The 19345-nt window shown below is 40.0% G+C and overlaps 1 protein-coding gene across 6 annotated transcripts in view; it reads right to left on the reverse strand.

Annotated features, from left to right (window-relative positions):
* Window positions 1-19345, reverse strand: part of kif1aa (kinesin family member 1Aa) — a 36230-nt gene that overhangs the window by 3987 nt on the left and 12898 nt on the right. The window contains exons 19-49 of one of the 6 annotated variants that reach the window (XM_077534079.1): window positions 18890-18996; window positions 18733-18813; window positions 18393-18573; window positions 18247-18319; window positions 17603-17693; window positions 17377-17525; window positions 17120-17298; window positions 15900-16070; window positions 15386-15688; window positions 12141-12259; window positions 11971-12056; window positions 10830-10959; window positions 10486-10648; window positions 10271-10361; window positions 10061-10179; window positions 9290-9345; window positions 7467-7575; window positions 7310-7376; window positions 7127-7211; window positions 6935-7040; window positions 5509-5535; window positions 4760-4786; window positions 3539-3653; window positions 3311-3444; window positions 2195-2402; window positions 1904-2092; window positions 967-1038; window positions 771-892; window positions 529-666; window positions 241-433; window positions 30-148 (exon numbers count right to left, since the gene is read on the reverse strand). In XM_077534079.1, the coding sequence (XP_077390205.1) occupies window positions 30-148; window positions 241-433; window positions 529-666; window positions 771-892; window positions 967-1038; window positions 1904-2092; window positions 2195-2402; window positions 3311-3444; window positions 3539-3653; window positions 4760-4786; window positions 5509-5535; window positions 6935-7040; window positions 7127-7211; window positions 7310-7376; window positions 7467-7575; window positions 9290-9345; window positions 10061-10179; window positions 10271-10361; window positions 10486-10648; window positions 10830-10959; window positions 11971-12056; window positions 12141-12259; window positions 15386-15688; window positions 15900-16070; window positions 17120-17298; window positions 17377-17525; window positions 17603-17693; window positions 18247-18319; window positions 18393-18573; window positions 18733-18813; window positions 18890-18996 (3810 nt within the window). The remainder of the gene's footprint in view (window positions 1-29; window positions 149-240; window positions 434-528; window positions 667-770; window positions 893-966; window positions 1039-1903; window positions 2093-2194; window positions 2403-3310; window positions 3445-3538; window positions 3654-4759; window positions 4787-5508; window positions 5536-6934; window positions 7041-7126; window positions 7212-7309; window positions 7377-7466; window positions 7576-9289; window positions 9346-10060; window positions 10180-10270; window positions 10362-10485; window positions 10649-10829; window positions 10960-11970; window positions 12057-12140; window positions 12260-15385; window positions 15689-15899; window positions 16071-17119; window positions 17299-17376; window positions 17526-17602; window positions 17694-18246; window positions 18320-18392; window positions 18574-18732; window positions 18814-18889; window positions 18997-19345) is intronic. The other 5 variants (XM_077534080.1, XM_077534084.1, XM_077534082.1 and 2 more) reach the window with 5 other exon arrangements.

Raw genomic sequence — 19345 nt, forward strand, 5'->3', positions numbered from 1 at the left:
TGTTAGCATGTTAGCATTTGTCGCAATACCTGATCGTCCCCGCCAGGAGAGGATTGAAGGCATACAGCCAGTCGTGCATGTCTTTGTCACTTGTGGCCTGAAGCAATATTCCGCGGTGTTCCGTGACCACCGCAAATGTGTTGGGGGTCTGCCAGAGAGAGAAAAAAAAAAAAAATCAAAGAAGTGACTGGAAGCTGGCTAGGTGTCAATCGCTAATCAATAGGAGACGATGGCTCGCACCTTAAGCATGGCCTGCTGGTCCTCGCTGTACTCCACCTGCGCCGAGGACAGGTTGAGGATGGCGCGCTCCACGGCGTCGCGCTCCGTGTTGTAGATGTAGACGTACGGCCGGCGCACCACCACGTAGCGCTTGACCCAGCCGTTGGTGTGAGGCTCCAGAAAGTGCAGGTAACCTTTCTTGGACACGATGGGGCTGCGAGGACGGAACGACGTCATAGGTACGTTTGTGTCTGCTATCAGCTCGTTTTAGTTGTACATCGGGCATTCCAATGGATGCAACCACCTCACCTGACTCGGATCTCTTGGATATCGGGGACAAATCTACGTATGCGAGGTTTCCCTTCTGAGGCCGCGCCCGTGCACATTTTGGCGTCCGGCTGTGCTTCGGGAATCGGACTCACAACACGGGAGCGAGGAGCAGGAGGTCTGCGGAAAAAAATTAACATATGTCCATCAAATACGCCTTACAAACCTCTAATATAACATGTCTATAACCGCTAATTTAAAACATTGACATATTTAGGGCTGACCTGAGATCAGCGTTGCCATAGCAACCCTCCACCAGGGAAGGGCAGGTGGACGAGGGCGTGATGGTGTTGAGGGTGGAGATGGAGGCCGAGTCTCTCAGCGTGGTGACGGACATCTCCGAGATCTGCAACAAACGCGCACAGGTGTTGATGAGGATTATGGTGACAGGAAGTGGGCGTGGTTTGGAACAGGAAGTACCTTGCTTTCACTGGCGCTGACACACACGTGAGTGTACTCTCTGTCGAAGGAGTGAGTGAGCAGCCGCAAACACTGCGTGGACAAAAAATAAATAAATAATTGCACGATTGGATTGGACATTTATATTTAAGTTATTGTTATATGGTGAGTCAATTTTGGAATTTGTATTTTCACTATTTAATTTTTAATTTAATTTTAAAGGGATACTTGAATCATTGAATAATTTTCAGCAGTGAAAAGTTAATATTTTGTCCAGAATGAATTTGATAACTTCATTATTTTTCATGTAAAATTAATACCTTTAAAAAGTATTTTTTTTCTACTTGCTGTCGACTGATGATGACATCACCTGTGCTGAGGAAGTAGGTAACGGCCAATCATGGCTCACCTGTTTTCTGGGTTTGGTCAGTAAAGTGAGCCATGATTGGTCGTTAACCTACTTCTTCAGCACAGGTGATGTCATCATCAGTCGACAGCAAGTAGAAAAAAAAAATACTTTTTAAAGGTATTATTTGTACATGAAAAATAATGAAGTTACCCACATTAATTATAGACAAAATCTAAACTTTTTACTGCTGAAAATGGCTCAATGAGTCAAGTATCCCTTTTTAAGCAATATTTGTTTTTAATGTTGTATGACGTTTTGGATGTATTGTTGCTCCATGTGTATTAATTAGCAGTTATTAAAGGTTTCTAATTTTCATAACATCTATGCTAAATTCCACTAGCACCTCTGCGACATTTTGAATTATACGTTAGCATCAAGCTAGTGGACTTTGGTTTGATAAAATGACTATGATGAACGGAGAGTGAGACTAGGTGCTTGAGGAATACTTTAAAAATTATGTTTTGATACGTTTATGTGTGCTAATAAAGTGAGTTCAGTTAAAGTGGCCACATTCATGTTTGTTTTTATAAAATGAGAGAAGTGGGCGACCTTGGTGGCAAGCTCCCGTTGCCTGTCGGTGGTGATTTCAGAGGCAGCGCAGACTTCTGGCTCAACCCTGGTGGGCGGAGACACGTCATCGGGCTCCTCTTCCGCCAGCTGCTGAGCCCCCCGGCCAGCCAGCAGTACGGCGGACTCCAACTTCTCCCGTAGTAGCAGGAAATGTTTGGTCTTCTCCACCTAACAGACAAAAACAAACATCACATCATCACATTTTTCTCGTTAGCCACCACTGGTACCCCAAAAACAAAACAAACTAGAATCCCAAATAAGGTCACTCACGTCCTGAAGCAGGCTGAGCTTGTCCAGCTCCCACTGGTGCTCCAGGATGAGGCTGTCGCTGCGAGGCCGCCAGCCGGCCAGGTTCTCCTCGCCGCGGACGTACGCCACCGACGTGTCCAGCACTCGCCGCCTGCGCCGCTGCATGCCCGGACTCCCCGCGTCCGCCAGGTTGCACAGGCTCAGCTCGTACACGCCCGTCACGCGGTTTCTTGTGGGAGGGAGGAGAAGATGATGTGAGGTGTCATGTAGGACATAGGACAACATTTATAATAAAAAAAAAATGTGAGAGCTGACTTTCATGCACAAAGTTTCTAACTCTCACTCAAAAAAAACGTATCAGACAAAAAAAGTCTCATACTATTAAATTTTATTTTGTTTTGCGTGCAAGTTTTTTTGTGAATGAGAGCACTTATGTATGAGAGGTGTTTTGTGTGTGATTGTGTTTTCTAGGTTGAAAAAAGGAGAGTGTTATATGTTTTGCTATGTGCCTGTGATTGTGAAAGAGAGAGAGTTTTTGTGAGTGAGTTTTTTGGTGGGGACTTGGAGTGAATATTTTTGCGTGTGAGTCTTGTATGAGTGAGGTTTTTGTGAGAGTGAAAATGAGGGATCGAGGACGAGTTTTCTGGTTTACATGAGTTTTTTTGTTCTGTGAAGAATGCATGTGTCTTGAAAAGTTTTTTTGGTGTGTGAGCTTTTTTTTTTACTTGTTGCGAATGAGAGGTGTGAGTGTATAAAAGAGTGCGAGAATTGATAGAGAGTTTTTTTGTGTGAGTTTTTGTTGGTGTGTGTAAATGAGGATGATTTTGGTGCATGTGTGAGTCTTTGTGACTTTTTTGGCCTGAGAGTATTTTGCATGTGTTTGAGATGGCTTCCATTTCTGTGCACAATTTTGACTCTCACACATAATTTTACTCTTACTTCTAAGGTGATTTTTTTTTTGTGGATGTGCGATTTTTTTAATTATTATTATTTATTCAGTTTTGAGATTCCTTCCACACACAATTTCTGATTCTACTTAAGTGTACATAAGTTTTTAATGGTGTGAGAGTTTTTGTTGTTTGTGAGAGGTAAATGTTATATTCCGTTTTAGCATGAAGGATTGTGTACAAAACTCACCCATCCGCTGCTCTCAGGCTCCCGGTGCCGAAAAGGTTGCGAATGGATCGCGAGGCGGACAGTTTGGTGTCGCGAGAATAGAAGACCATGCACACGTCTTTGGTCACCACCGCCGGCTGCGTGCATTTCTCCAGCTGAAAAAAAAAACGCAGACGTTATCACACCCTGGCAGTCTATTCGCGTATACACCTGTTTGTCCATTCAACATAATTATCACTCAAGGGTCACCTCCAAGTAAGCCGAGAGCGTCATGTAGATCTTCTCCCCGTAGGGGGTGACTCTGTTGAGGAGCAAGGAGTTGTGCATGGAGCTGTCCCACGCCGCCTCGAAGCGGTAGAACGTCCTGGGGGGCGACCAATCGCGCCAGAGGCGCACGCGCTCAATCAGTACGAGACACTGACAGACGCTATGATTATGTAAGTGGCGAAGAAAATGATGACATCATGCTGACTGGCTGAGATGAAACACAAATGAAGATGAGCATGGAAAGCCGTTTGAGCAGTTTTTCCAGATCTAGCTTAAGGGTTGTGTACTAGTACATTCCTTGTCCTCACTAGTAAGACAACTCTACGCACTAGTAGAATGAATGTGTATTACTAGTAACACTTTAACGCCACTTTTGGCTAGAATGCAATTAAAGTGCTACACTAGTAACGCTACGAGGCACAACTCGTAGGCATGTGTCATGCACTAGTAGCTTCATTATCAAGGATATTAAAGCCTTTTTAGCATTTATTTGATTTTTCTCGATATCCAGATTTGGCATTCTAGTAGAACAACTACGTTACTAGTGAGGTAGAACTACACTAGCTGACATCTGTATGCTACTAGTACTGCTAGTTGACATCTGCATGCTACTATTACTAATAGCATGCACATTTAGCCTTATGAGTAAATGTCAAGGATATCAATTAAATGCCATTTGGAAATTCGGATGCACTAGTAACTTTTTGTCTACTACTAGTACCAGAATTATACTACTAGTATGGAAATTACCAAACTAGGACTACCATACAGCACTAGAAGTACTAGTAGCTACCTAGTAGCCATGTGTCACACACTAGTAGCTTCTTTATCAAATCGCGCAAACTGTTTTCCATAAAGCTGTTTGAGGTCCATGTACTACTAACTGCAAACTTTGTCCTCAACTAGTAAGCCAATTTTAGCATACCAGGACAACTATATGTTACTAGTGAGGCAAAATTGTGCACTAGTTGGCTTCTGCATGCTACTAGTATGCACTAGTAGCATGTACTAGTAGCGCTAGATGTTAACTTGTAGAACTTCATAACATCCGTACTAGAGTCGTAATAGTAGCACACAATTGTCGACTAGTGCGGTTTTCCCTCACTAGTAACTACTAGTGAGTACAAAGAGTGTACTAGTACACGGATCTAATTGCTCAAAGGCTTTTCATAGATGAATGCAAGTGAGGCAGAGGATCAATACCTCGGATCAAGTTCCCGACGGGAGATGCTGTGAGGAAGAAGAGATGACAGAGGAAGAGGAAGAGTGAGAGAGGAAGAGGTCGGAGGTCGAGAGGCAGGAAGTGAGCCGCTGTGTATGCTTACTAGTTCTGTAAGTGACATCTTGTGTGGCTGTGTGAATGTGCTAAAAAGCAACAAATGCAACCCCACCACCGTGACCCCCACTTGCGAAGCCGGCCATGCAGACATGTCAATAAAACACTTGCAACATTGACGCAGGTGGAACTGATGAAGAAATGACCATGAGGGCACATATGAAATTATGAAAATACAATACAGTGAACCCACACTTCTTTTTACGTTTACTTACGTGATTATATTATATAGCATCAGTGGTCGTACAATTTTTGGTGAACTTACCCACCTTTGCCATAGCATCTACATATGTTAGCATTTAGCTAGCTTGTTATTGTACAGTTCTGGGGAAAATAAGAGACCAGAAAATCACTGAGCCCCTTTATGGTATTTTGTTTTTTGCAAATAAATGCTCCAAATGGTAATATTGGTATTTTGAATTTGAGAGTTATGTTGTCAATAGAAAAAAAAAAGTAAATTTTATGCAAACATATACAGGGCAAAATCAGAGAAATGGTAAATTTGTAGTGGTCTATTTTTTCTCCAGGGCTATATGTTTGCATTTTATTTCGTACATTACCTCCCGCAATAAATGTGGGTTCACTGTACATACGGGAAAAATTAAATGAAATATACCTAGGCATGTCCGAATCAAGAAACTGTCTGCAAAAAGCAAATCATTTATAAACAAAAACATTCCATTAGTGGACTGGAGGGAGAAAAACGTCAGCAGCCATTCAAATAGTTCATGTTAGTTCCTCAATGCACAGCAACGCAAAGGACCAAAGACAGGTTACTTAAGGGCAGCCAATGGGCTGGGTAGGTAGCTTGGCAAAGTGGCGGAATCGGCCACAAAAAAAAAAAAAAAAAAAAATCCTAATTTAAAATGAGCTTGAATTATTCAATATGGTTGACACACATCATACTTGCATATAACATGGATGTCAAATATAAAACATTCACTTACATTTTTTTAGGGAATAAATGTTAAGATTAGCATACTAGGTTAGAGGCATAATAATAAAACGTGTTATGCAAGAGAGTAAATATGAATGTGTTGCATGTTACTTTCTTGCATGAAATTACTTCAAATGACATGTTAGTGTGATTTTTTTTTTACAATAATAATATTGTGTTGATGAAACATGCATTGCCTCAAACAATGCTAGCAACATTTTTAACTTAACATTCTGTCTTTTTCGGAAAATAATGTATTTTTAATGTTAGGGACAGGGTTATGACATTTCTAAAATGTAGGATTTCTAAATAAAAAAAAAACCTAAATCATGAGATAGTACTTTATCAAAAAGGATAATTGTTGACTAAAATGTGAATTTTTCTATTTAAAAAAATGTTTTTTCTTTCTTAAAAAAAGTGATTAACTATATTAAAAAAATTAACTTTTTCAATAAACAGCACTCAATCCCCAATATGTTTTTTTTCTTAAAAATAATTTTTTACTATTTAAAAAAAAACCTAAGAATTATCATCTAAAAATCTTAACCTTCTATGATAAACTAAAAATTTTCCTATTTAAAAGCTGTGACATTTCCTGTCAAATATGACTTTTCTATCCCCCAAAAATAAAGTTTATATTTTTTTTAAAAAGTAGGATATTTTCTTAAAAGAAGATTTTTTTTTTTCCCTTGCACAATTGTCAATCAACATTGAATATTTTTAATTAATAAAATAATAAAATATTTTAATAAAGTATAACTTTTTCAGCTATCATTACAAATCTCCCCAAAAAGATATTTGCAGAAAGTATCGACATTTATTTTTATCTGTGTTCTTAAGCCTACTAGTCAAGTAAGTATAAAATAAGCAATGTAAAAACAAAATTAAATTATAAAAGAAATAAAATGAATTCATGGCCCTTAAAGTCTGTAAGCGAGCAGGTAAATTTTAGGGTTATTCTAGGTGATATGTGACGATGAACGGGATGATAGGCGTGAAACGACAATACGTGAAATGACAAACGTGAATGTAAAACATTGGAAGCTCGCACAGCTAGCGACGTCTCGATGTTTTGCTGTGGAATGGATGCTAACACCAAGTGTACCTGTCGTCGTGCAAGGGCCTGACATAGCCGGCGGACAAGATATTGAGGGACAGAATGTTGGGGTCCACGATGCTCTCGTCAGATTCGGGAGTGTTGCGGAGACGTCCTGGGTTCAAAAACAAATGCACCGATAAGAAGATGACAAAAAAAAAAAAAATGAACGCACAAATGTACGAAGTAGCCGTAACGTACCCACAACGAGCTCTCGCACGTCTCTCCATTCAATGTCGCCGCCAGACTCGTGCACGATGGTGACTGTGATTCTCCTCTGGAGGCCCTGCATGGCAAAGACACAAATTTTTGTTCTGACAAAACTATATTTCGTCTTATTTTGTTTCATGAAAAGTTGGAATAAAATAGCCAAAAGGGACTGACCTGGTGTAGTAGGAAGGTGCCATGACAAGGCATTCCTCCTCTGTGGTCCACCACAGCAGGGATGTAGCTGAAAAACAAACAAAAAATTACCAATTTATTTGATTTTGAAACCTCTCAACATTTTATTGTGAAGAGACCCTAACAGGATATAACTTACTCTCCATTGGCTTCCAGCTCACAGATCTCAAAGAAAACCATGAGGTCATACTTGCAATGGCACGGTCCTACCTGCGGGCGTGCCACCGTTGTCAGCTTGGTGGCTGGCACTAAACGGGAAATATGACAGGTTAGACAGGAAGTTGAGCAGGATGGACAGGAAGTAGTGCTACCTAATCCTAACATGGGAGCAAGAGGGAATAAGACAGGAAAGTGGTCTAAGATGGATAAAGAGAAAACATTACTTACACTTTATTCTCATAACTTTTTCTTATTATCTTTATTTTAAAAAAATATATACATTTTAATAGTAGCACTTAAAAAAAAAAGAATGTTCTCAAGATATTTTTCTTTAAAGAAATTCAACTGTTCTTACCAAATTTTACGAAAAAAAAAAAAAAAAAAAAAAATAGATTTTACATTCCTGAAACAAATACTTTTTCTATAATTTTTTTTTAAGCTTCATATCTTTTTTTTTTGTCCAATTCAAATATATTTTCTGGAATATTTTCCTCTTGAAATGCTTTAAATATGATGAAATTTGCTTGTAAAAGTATGTGTTTTTACAATTTAAAAAAAGACTTTTGAAATCAGACTTATGTTCCATGTTATTTTTTAAAAATATTGTAATTTACACTTGGAAAAAAAATTCTCTATTGAGGAAAAAAGGGACTTTTTCATATTTTCACTTCATCTACAAAAAATCCAATGTTCCAATACAATGTTTTTCACTAAAAATTGATGTCTTTTTATTCCTGGAAAAAATAAAAATAAAAAATATGAGTAAAAAAAATCAATCAAACAAACTAAAAAACAAAAACAAAAACCCAACACCAGTCACTTTATATTGAAATTAAAAGTCAACGGTTTCAGTAAAAAGTGACAGCTTACAAAAGCAAAACATCACTGGACACATCATTAGTTACACCTGCACAAACACTTTTGATCGATACTGTCCGAGAGGCGCCAATTTGCTTACAATATGCAGTATTAATGAAATGTGTAGCACTTTGTGAGGTATGCAGATGTATCTTATGTTGTGGAATTCATCGTATATGAATGCACATTATATACACAGCATCTTAAATGTAAGCGATGAGCCATTATACAAAGTCTGTGTGGTCCATGGAGGAGGAGCAAGGGGAGAGTAAACACACGCAACACCAAAAGAGCCAGAATCCAGATGACCAATCCTGACACATCAAACAAGCCTTCTTTTCATGTCACTTCACTTATGTATCAGTTTCTTCAAAATATTTTGAGCTGAGGACTAACTATTAATAATGCCTGTTTGTTTAGAGGGTGATCAAAATGTTTAATTTTTTTTTTCTGTAATATGTGACATTTTTCCTCTAAAAAAAAGATACCTAATTTCTTGAGACAAATAGCCTAAAAAAAAATCTATATGGGACATCCATATCTATTTGTAACAGTCAACAAAGTCAGTGACATTAAAAAAAAAAAAAAAGCTGAGTGTCAGGATTGTCTGAGATCATCGTGAACCAACCGGGCGTCTGCGCTTTAACAACAGAACAAATGGAGGCGGGCACGGCGGCCCACGCGGGCTCGTTCGCTTCCGTCAGGAAGGAAGCGGCCAGGCCGGCGGCGGAGAGGGCGTGGCCTGACAGTGAGTCCACCAGCGTCCCGTTGAGCACGTCGGGCACCAGGTAGCGGATCAGCTCCAGTGTTTTCTCCTGGCTCTGCTCCGAGTCTGCTGCTCAACAGCCAACGACACCAACATGTCTGACACGCGACTGCCGGCGCACCATCACAACAATATCCACAAAACAGACAATGTTGTGCTTTTGTTTTTGTTTTCTTTACCTGGTTTGGACAGAGGCATCACACGGGGGAACTGTCTCCTGCAGGGCCGCAGTGGACTATAGATAAAGAAGAGTGTGTTAAAGTAGTATTAAAGCATTTCGCAAAGTGAGCGTTTATAATTACCATCTATGCTAATTGCTATTAGTCAATGGCGTTTCATATTATATGTAGGGATGTAACGATAATCAAATATCACGACACACTATTACGATATGAAGCTCACGATACGATAATTAAAAAAGGTCACAATATTGTAAAAAAAAACAAAAAAACGAGCTCATACTAAAAAAAAAAAAAAAAAGACAATATTGTGCTTTTGTACATAACAGCAATACATAATAAACTACCTCCAATCTCTAATAACAGTTAATATTGAGGCGCTTACTCGCTAATGCAAGCACATATTTAGTTCCTCCACATATTGACTCGCTTCACAAGCATATTACAATCCTCTTCATCTGATAAATAGTGTATTTTAAACATAGAAGGGCCAAAACATCCCTAATGAAAATTAAACTGCACTAAAAAAAAACTTAGCCACCAAATGTAAATCTGCATGACTTTTTTAACAGATGTGCAACTTGTAAATATCGTGACCATGACGACGACGGGAACATTATGAATTTTTTAATAATTATGCAAAATTTGCCTTAAATGATTTTCACTTTGTTTTACCGCTGCACTCTGTGTAGCATTTTGATGAATTCATTCAAATTAAATCCATTTTATAATACAGCTGATAGATAATAATAATAATAAAAAAAAAGTTACCTGATGACATCTTTACAGAGAGGAAGAAAAGCTTGTTTCTGGTAGTGTCCAAACACCTCGAACACAATCGGCTGAATGCTGATGTAGTCCACGAATGATTTGGTCACTTCGACGGCGATCTGAAGCGAAATACAAGGCACAATCAAAGCTACTCTAGAACAAACTACGACACCCCATTATCATGATGATCATCAACCCATCGGTTGCTACATTCTGCACGTGGTAAAAGCCCAGCGGGGGTCCACGGCCCGTGTTCTTCAAGGGTTCTGTGGAGAAGGCTTCGTCGTGTCGGTGGATGAAGCTGTGCACAAGAAACAACACAATAAGACAGGACACACAAGCTAAAATCATGAAAATACTATTTTTTTTAACTAGAACAGTATTACAATTTTTTTCGAAACTTTTTCTTTGGAGGAATGTCTTACTTGAACTGGCAGAAGATGTCAGCATACTCAGCGGCGATGTTGGATGCTTGCAGCACAGTCACACGGAAGGTAAAAATGTTCCCAATCTTCAGATGCTCAGCTGTCACGTCGACTTGGCCGTCCTGTCCCGACTTCCCTGCCACGTCGTCCTCATCACCGCCAGCTGCCACAAGAAAACAAACACGCGTTAGACAACAGCCTGGATTCTTCATTATCGCGGAGTCCTTCAGGGGTCCATCCTTGGTCCAGTTCTCTTTTCTTTGTACATGTTCCCCTCGAGCTCAATTGTTGACCCGCTTTCATGAAATATATCGCTGTTATGCTGATAATATTCATCCTCTCACATGTGTTATTGTTGACTTCGTCCGCCGAGGGTCCCGTCTCCGCGCTCTGCCCCTCGCCCTCCACGATGCGAAGCTCCTCTTGGGATACTCCAGTGCGGGACAGACCCACCGGGCAGGACTCTGACTGAAACTGCAGGGGAGGTACTGTTAATTTTATCTCTCGTTTTAAAATTTAGTCTCAATTTTAGTCCAATTTCAATCATGCTTGTGAGTTTTTATCATAGTCAGTCAACCTCATCCCGTTTTAATTTAATCAATTTTTAGTCGATTATAAATGTAGCATTTTAGTCTTTATTTCAGTCCAAGAAAAGGTCATTTTAGTTGTCTAGTTTTAGTCAACAAAAAATGCCAACTATTTAGTCTAGTTTTAGTCAGGACAATCATTTTACCCCTGTTTATTTTTTTGAGAGCAGATAATGTTGAACATTCCAGATCTAAAACTATTTCACATAAAATTTTCTCTCACCTTTTTGATGAAAAACAACTTTACACACAATTACAGTTTATCAACACGTGACTACTATGGTTCTATTTTACGAGCTAGTAAGTTAGCCAGCATTAGTTAGCGGTTGGATTAACATTGTTGTTGGAACGTTCTAGCCGTTGGATTAATGTTAAATTATAACTATAATTGACTTATTTTTCCAACCGTTCACCATGAATGCACCTCCTGTCTGTCCAATGTTTGTGCGCCTTGCACTCGCTAGCTGCAGATTTGAAAGGGGGCGTGTCACTGTGTGCCACATGACAGTGTCAGTGACTGATTAGCAGAAACGGGATTTTACAAAATCATAAAATTTTCATCTCGTTTTTGTTTATGAACTAAAACGTCCATAGATTTTAGTCCGTCTTAGTCGTCTCGTCTTCATTAGTCGACAAAAATGCTAAAATAAAAATGATTTATTAGTGAGGGTTTTAGAGTCTAGTTTTAGTCCAGTGAAAAATTTAAATTATTCTTATATGTAATTATTTTTGTTTAGTTTTCATTGACGAAATTAACACTCAGCCGAGGAAAAAAAAAAGAAGCAAAATCCAGTTAATCATTTGACATACACAGAATCAAGATCTATTTGAGGTGGACCATACTAGAGGAAGTCCTCGTACCTCTCGACTCTACCTAGACCCAAGATTGTTTACATACCTTTTCATATTGTTGATCTTCAAAGGAGATCTTGGCAGTGCCCGATTGTCGCACCCCTGAACCGTAATCGGGTGCTTCCTCATCGGCTGGGGAGAGTAAACAAAAGCATTTTTCAGCCAATCGCACACAGCCTCTTCACATAGCCCCGCCCCCTCCTCGCACAGCCTTACCGGATATGGCCTGCACTGCCACGCGCAGGAAACCCTTCACGTCGCCCTTCTCGCTCACGACGGCCACGCGGTGCACCAGGGGAACGGGGTACAGCAGGTTGCTCAAGTACACAAAAGACCTGGAGAGGAAATGAAAGAGGAGGAGGACGAAATGATAGAGTCAAGCGAGCCAATATGGCAAATCGCAAAACAAATAACATTGAGCTGCGAAGCAACCAAACACAAGCTGGGACTGCTCTTGAGCGATGGCCATGGCTGCCCTTTACTCTTGCTTACACTGTCATATTAAAGATTTTTTTTTATTGGCTTGCTTTCGGTCAGGGATTACCCAACAGTGGTGCGTCCAGTGGGTGCACCAAATTAAGAAAGTAGTGCAACTCTGGTATCATAATTACCGTAATTTTTCTCTACAAAAGCTACATGTGAGTACTTCCTTAAAACATAACTGAGGGTGCAGGAGAGAGGTGCACCACATATAAATTGTAATTGCAGTCTGGTATAATAGCTGTGCTGCTTTCATCATTAAATGTTGTGCCAAAATTAAATAAATTTATGCTGCTTAACTACACAATCTAAAACACCACAGTATAATGAAATAAAAAAAAAAAATCATTTCACTACTATTGTATCAGAATTATCTATTAATTGCATATAATCTTAATTATATAATTTTTTCAATTACATTTTATTACAGTTTTTTTAAGAACATAGCTTTATTTATTTAGAGAAATACAAATTGAAAAATAATGCTTGCAAAACAAATTATTAATTATATAGGTTTAATATTTACCTATGCAACTAATTAATGGGTAACTTAGTGTGTTATTTTACATCATTTAGTTGTAATGTAATGTAATTTTGGTATGAAAATTACCATACAAATTCCACTTAAATTAAAAATACAAATAAATCCATAACAATGACATAAATTAATTGAAAAGGTCACCAAACATATGTACAAAAATCAGTAATTAAACTCTTGTTAAATGATCATTGTAATATTTAAGATTTCATTCCACCCTATAATTAATAAATGGAAAATAAATATATAATTGAATACATATTTATTGAATTATTTTATTCATAGTTAACTACAAACATGTCGCTAAAATTGACATTTTTATGACACTAAAATAATCAATATTATGCCATTAAATATCTGAATATTTATGAGGATCAATATAATTATGTAAGATTAGATTTTACCACGAAATGAATGCATAAGCAACCATTTTTAGGAATGAGCTGGCTTCATATTGGTTTAATTTTGGCACCCATTGTGTCTTTTCCAGTCCTAATTTTCTTCTGATGTTTGATTTGTTCTGTTTTGGCAACAGTCTTAACATTTTAAACCATTTTGTTTTCATAAACAGTGTGTATAAATTGCCAAAAGAAAATTATATGCAATGTTTTCTAAACACATAATTGGACTGCACCACATCTCCATGTGCCAATTTGAGGGGGTAGACATTTAAGGGTGTTAAAACAGAAGGACGGCGGGGGGCAGGCTTATGACAAGATTGGTGAGGTGTTAAGAAAGGCATGCTCAGGACAAAAATAAATAAATTAAATAATGCGGTTTTTTTAGACGTTCAAATAACACAAAAATCATCATCATCATCATCATCATACAGGGTAAGGGCGGGGCAAACATGGATCAGCCACACAGCCGACTAATCAAATCAAAAGGACACCTCGTCAAGGCCACGAGGCGGCCACAACAACGAAATACATTAATTCAACAAATAAAAATGAAAGGACTTGTGCTCTGGCATGCCTAAAAAGAGACGGCTGAGGTAGAAACCAGCTCTTTCAACTTGAGACGTCAACTTCCTGCGTCGTTGTGATTAGACATGTCAGACGAGACACACGCAACACAAGCAGCTCGTTGAGATTTGCTTGGTATGGTCCCGTCCCAGCTGTTACATAACATGAGAGTTGGCGCGTTACAGTCGTTAGCAATGAAAATGGGATTGAGGACAGCAAATAGTCATAAAAATAAAAGCCCAGAAATGTCTACTCCAGCATCGGGTATTTGTATAGAAATATTTGAGTAAGTTACATCTTTATGTGGAAGGGACAGTACTTGACTCATTGAGCCATTTTAGCAGTCAAAAGTTAGTATTTTGTCCAGAATGAATTTGACAACTACATTATTTTTTTTTGTGTACAATCAATACCTTTATTAACTCATTGACTCCCAGTCATTTTCATTGAAGAAACCCCCTTTTCACAGATTTTGCTATGCCCACAGAACATTGTGTTCTATTGCTATAAAAACATGGAACCTACAAAAAGAAAGATTAGAGTAACTTCTTTCATCAGGAAAAAATATATATTTTTGTAACATTAGCATTAGAATATATCAAGTTTCAGCAATATTCACATTCCTGGATGTTGCCCTGGCTGATCTCTTATACTCTGCTGCCACCTGCTGGCCGTGTTTTTAATAACTCTCATTGCTTTAAGCTACCTCTTCATGTCAAAAGCTGCATCAAAGCCTTCAGTATGCTCTTGCATAAAGAAAAACAAAACAAACAAACAAAAAACGTGTAAAGACGTTTTTGGGAGTGAATGACAAAGTATTAAAAAGGTTTTTACACGTTTTTGGGCTTGTATGAGTTAAAAAGTATTTTTTTCTACTTGCTGTCGACTGAAGATGACATCATCTGTGCTGAGGAAGTATGTAATGGCCAATCATGGCTCACCTGTTTTCTGAGTTTCGTCAGCAAACTGGGCCATGATAGGTTGTTACCTACTTCCTCAGCACAGGTCACGTGGAACAGGAACTGTGATGTCATCTTCAGTCGACAACAAGTGGGAAAAAAATGTTTTTAAAGGTAAGAAAAAGAATGTAGTTATCCAATTCATTCTGGACAAAATACTAACTTTTACTGCTGAAAATGGTTCAATGATTCAAGTATCCCTTTAAACATTTCTTGAGAATGATATGTTACATGTCTTGACAATAATTTTATATGTGACTTCACTAGTCTAAACATGACATTCTGATTAAGACCAAACAAGCAATTGCGACAGATTTTCACCTATTTAGGGTAAGTTTTTTTTTTTCTTGACCTAATCTATGTTCTTCAATCTTCAGCACAATAGCTTGCCCATCCTGTGCCGTAGCTCCATCCGAAAAACACACACTCTATCCCACCCGTCATTTGTAAAGGCGTCTCAGCGTGAAAGAGCTAGTTTCGCCCACCAGCGCGCGCTCTCTCCCCGTAAACCTCACCAACCTTCCCACTACACTGAATAATGGCGAGCGGTCGTAAAAGGGATCCTGGCCTTCGCTGGAGCCTCGGCACAGCTCTCGCTCCTCCTCATCCTCATCATCCTCCTCCTCCTCCTCCTCCTCTCCCGCCAGCTCCGAGCTCGGCTCATCCAAAAAGATATCATCGTCCAGCTCCTCCGACTCGTCGTCCTCGCCGCCGCCGCGAACCTCCCGCTGAGGGGAGTCGGTGGTCTCGGAGGCGGAGAGGGTGGGGGACGGGGTGGGGTCACTCATGCGCTCGCTCATGCACGTGTTGAAAAGAGGGTTTCTGAGGGAAGCGGGTTAGTAGAGAGAAAGCACACACTGAGTATGGATGGGCCCCCGCCTGTTAGTGGATGCACACCAGGACGGGATGCAACAACAACCAGGCGGGAAAATGTTTCGCCGCTATCGTCACGATGATGAGCTTTGATGTCCAGTGGGGAGAAAAATACATTTTTAAGGATGGTGATTTTTTTAACCCCATGGTCAGAGCGTACCTGCCCACCAGACGGAACCACGGGAAGCGGTCGTAAAAAGGATCACCGCCCGTCATGGCGCCTTCGCCGTCATCGGTGGTGGAATTCGTACACGTTGAGGAGGCGATGGCTGTGGCAGGGGGAACCTCGGCGGCGCGGTCGTACATCTCCCGCATGAGATCAAGTCGTTGCCTGCAAGGATAACATTTGTTTTGGTCAATATCGTAACTGAGGTGAATCATATTTTATTTAAATTAGCGCGAATTGAATTGTGTATCATTGTTAGTCAAAACCACGTGTACAAAGGTGATAAACCAGACTTTTTTACAAATCAATATTTGCCTGCATTTGAGGGTAATTTAAAGGGATACTTTACTTATTTATCCATTTTTGGCAGTCAAACAATATTTTGCCTATAATAAATTTGATATTTTCATTATTTTTCATGTACAATTAGTTCCTTTAAAAACACATTCACAAGCTGAGCTGTGATTGGTTACCCGAGCCTTTGTGATGTCATTTTCAGTCGACAGCAAGTTGCAAAATGTGTTTTTAAAGGTACTAATTGTACGTGAAAAATAATGAAAGTATCAAATTAATTATAGACACAATATTAACTTTTTATTGCTATAATAGGCTAAATAAGAGAAGTATCCCTTTAATGGAAAGCTTGTACCTTACATTTTGGCTTCACAAGATAAAATGCTCAAACAAGAGTTTTAAAGTGGAAGTCAACCTTAAACATTTCTTGAAAATAATATATGTGACCTCACTACTCTAAACATGGCATTCAGATTAATATTACATTTGTGGAATATGAGTTATGAAGCAAAATACAGCAGTTTTTACGCATCTCAGAGGGCGGCCATTTTGCCACTTGCCACAGCTTACCTGTTTTCTGAAGCTGAGCTGTGATTGGTTGTTACCTGAGACCTGAGCAACGGTGATGTCATTTTCACTCAACAGAAAGTGGCAAAATGGCCGCCTCGTGATACAGACAAAAACTGCTGCTTAACTCATATTCCACTAACGCATTATTAAGTAGAATAGCGTATTTTGACTAGCGGGGTTGCATAGAAAATATTCTTGTCAAAAACATTTTTCTGGGTTGACTCTCCCTTTAAATGAACGAAGACGAAAAACGTTCCTATTAAAAGTAACGCTTCAACTTTCACAATCACCATTATTCTCATGACCTCCCATCTTTGAAAATTCCCAGAATTTTACAATTCTATGATAACCTGAGTTTTTCCAGTGTCCAGTAGTGAGTGGCTCCATTCTTCTGGTCCTGCACCTCTACAGCAACGATGGTTTGCGGAAAGATTCGCCTCTCGCGCTCTTTGCCGGCGTCAGGCGGCAGCAGGTCAGGCGGGAGCGGCGAATAGAGGGTGTCGGTCAACAGCACGAACTGGAACTGAACCTGCCGGGCACAAGCAAATGCCTTGTAAGCGTCATGGCAGCTAACGGTGTTGACGTTGTAGCCATACAGCTGTTTTACCTTCTTCTTGAGCTCCACACTGATGGCGTTTGCCTCCTTGAGGAAAATGGCGTTACCCCACAGGAGATCCCGCAGGGAAGTGAACTGGTAGCACCTCCACCTGCGAAAGCTCCACTCGGCCAGCTCTCGTTCCCGCTCGCTCCACTGAACTGGGAGTACGGCACCAACATCGAAGTTCAGCTTTCACTCACGCGACATGCAAGTTTCAATTAGCGTCATGCGCTACCTTCCTCTGCTGGCTCCTCCTCTTCCTCGGGAGCTTCTGGGTAATAACGATCCACCTGTTTTTGAAGCGCTTCTAGCTTGCTCTCATAATCCTGAAAAATAATGGGACCTCATGCTTTATTCATAGATAAGATCATGAGATCAATTGAAAAAACATATTATATATTATGACCGACAGGGGGTTGCTCCACTGAAAATGACTGGGACTGAATGAGTTAATTGGTTGTTTCGTCTGCAAATGTCAGTTAATAAGATGGCTAGTTACTTTGTTGAGTGGTCCGTTAGTTATTAGTAGTATTAGTTAGGCAGTCAGTTGGTCAGTCAAATGCTCATTCAGTCAGTCATAAAGTCAAAAAATCATTTACCGGTAAGTTGGTCGGTTGGTTCGTCGGTGGTCAGAATGTCAGTTGGTTGGCTAGTTAGTTGGTTAGTTAGTCAGTTATCTAGATAACTTAAAAAAATAAATGAATTTATTTTCACTAGTTGCCAGTCACAATGGCATGAATGGTAGCATCCAGAGTATCTAGGTCATGAACCAGGAAGTAGCATGCCCGCTAACAAAAAGCAATTTTTTTATTGTATTTCACGTAGTTCTTCATATCTAACAGTCATCCTAGTCGTCTTTTGGAAAGGTGAGTGACATACAAGTCTTTGCTGCTCTAGCAGGTTGTTGGCCTCCTCTCTTTCTTTGCGATATTGATCCTCCAGCTCTTGCAGCCTAAACACAAACATTGTAAGTTTAAGCATTCATTTGTACTCCCATGTACAGTCTACGACCTCAATTTGTTTACCTCTGCTCCATCTCTTGCTTCATGTCGATGCCTTGCTTCTCCAGCAGCTCCCTCTGGGCAAAGGCCCAGTCCACGGGCTCTGCGGGGGTCTCGGCGCACGGGGTCCTCTCCCTCTCGGCCCGCGCCTGCACGGGGTGGTTGAAGCGGAACACGTGGCTCTTGCCCAGGATGATACGATTTCCTGAATGTCACAGTAGCACCATATCAAGGCCAATGTGTATGTGTACATTTGATGATACTAAATTGGGATTGTAACACAGTAGTTTGTTGGTCAGTTAGTTTGACCAACAGAGAAATGTTGTCAATATTTTTTAAGATAAAAGCATTACATTTTTCTGACCTGATTTGAGGACTGTGGCCTCCGTCACTCTCTTGCCGTTGACGTAGGTTTCGGCTCCTTCGCAGGGCTCCAGGACAACGGCTACTCGGCAACAAAGACGGCAACAACGTGAGACCACAACAACGCCTGTCTGGTTCTAAACGTGAAGATCACTCACTTTCTCCCTGCGGTCCAGTGGAGCTGGTGAACGTGCAGTGCTCATCCTTGATGAAGTGCCCGCTAAGGACGATGTCCTGGCGGCTTGCGGCATCCACGCGGCCCACCCTGAAAAATATTTTCTTGTTAGTTCTCCTTGTTCTATTAAGGAGATTTCTTGATTGAACAGGTCTGAAGATAATCAGGCTTGGGTGTGGTCAGTGAAAAATGAACTGAAAAATTTGATAGGCCACAATAAATTCATGATTTAAGAAGGGGGGAGGGGGCAAATACTTTATCATCCAGGGTCAGGTAGCTTTGATTCCCGACCTCTGTCCCCCCCTCGTTAGTCACTAAAATCCCCATTTAAAAACTGAAGTTTATGTTTACTTGGGTTGTCTTAGTCTGATTTTTACGTTAGTTTTATGATCTTAAAACACTTAAGTGGGGAAACAACGTAAAAGTCCATTGTTTAGTG

The sequence above is a fragment of the Festucalex cinctus genome, chromosome 10 (genome assembly GCF_051991245.1).
Source record: "Festucalex cinctus isolate MCC-2025b chromosome 10, RoL_Fcin_1.0, whole genome shotgun sequence".
Lineage (NCBI taxonomy): Eukaryota > Metazoa > Chordata > Actinopteri > Syngnathiformes > Syngnathidae > Festucalex > Festucalex cinctus.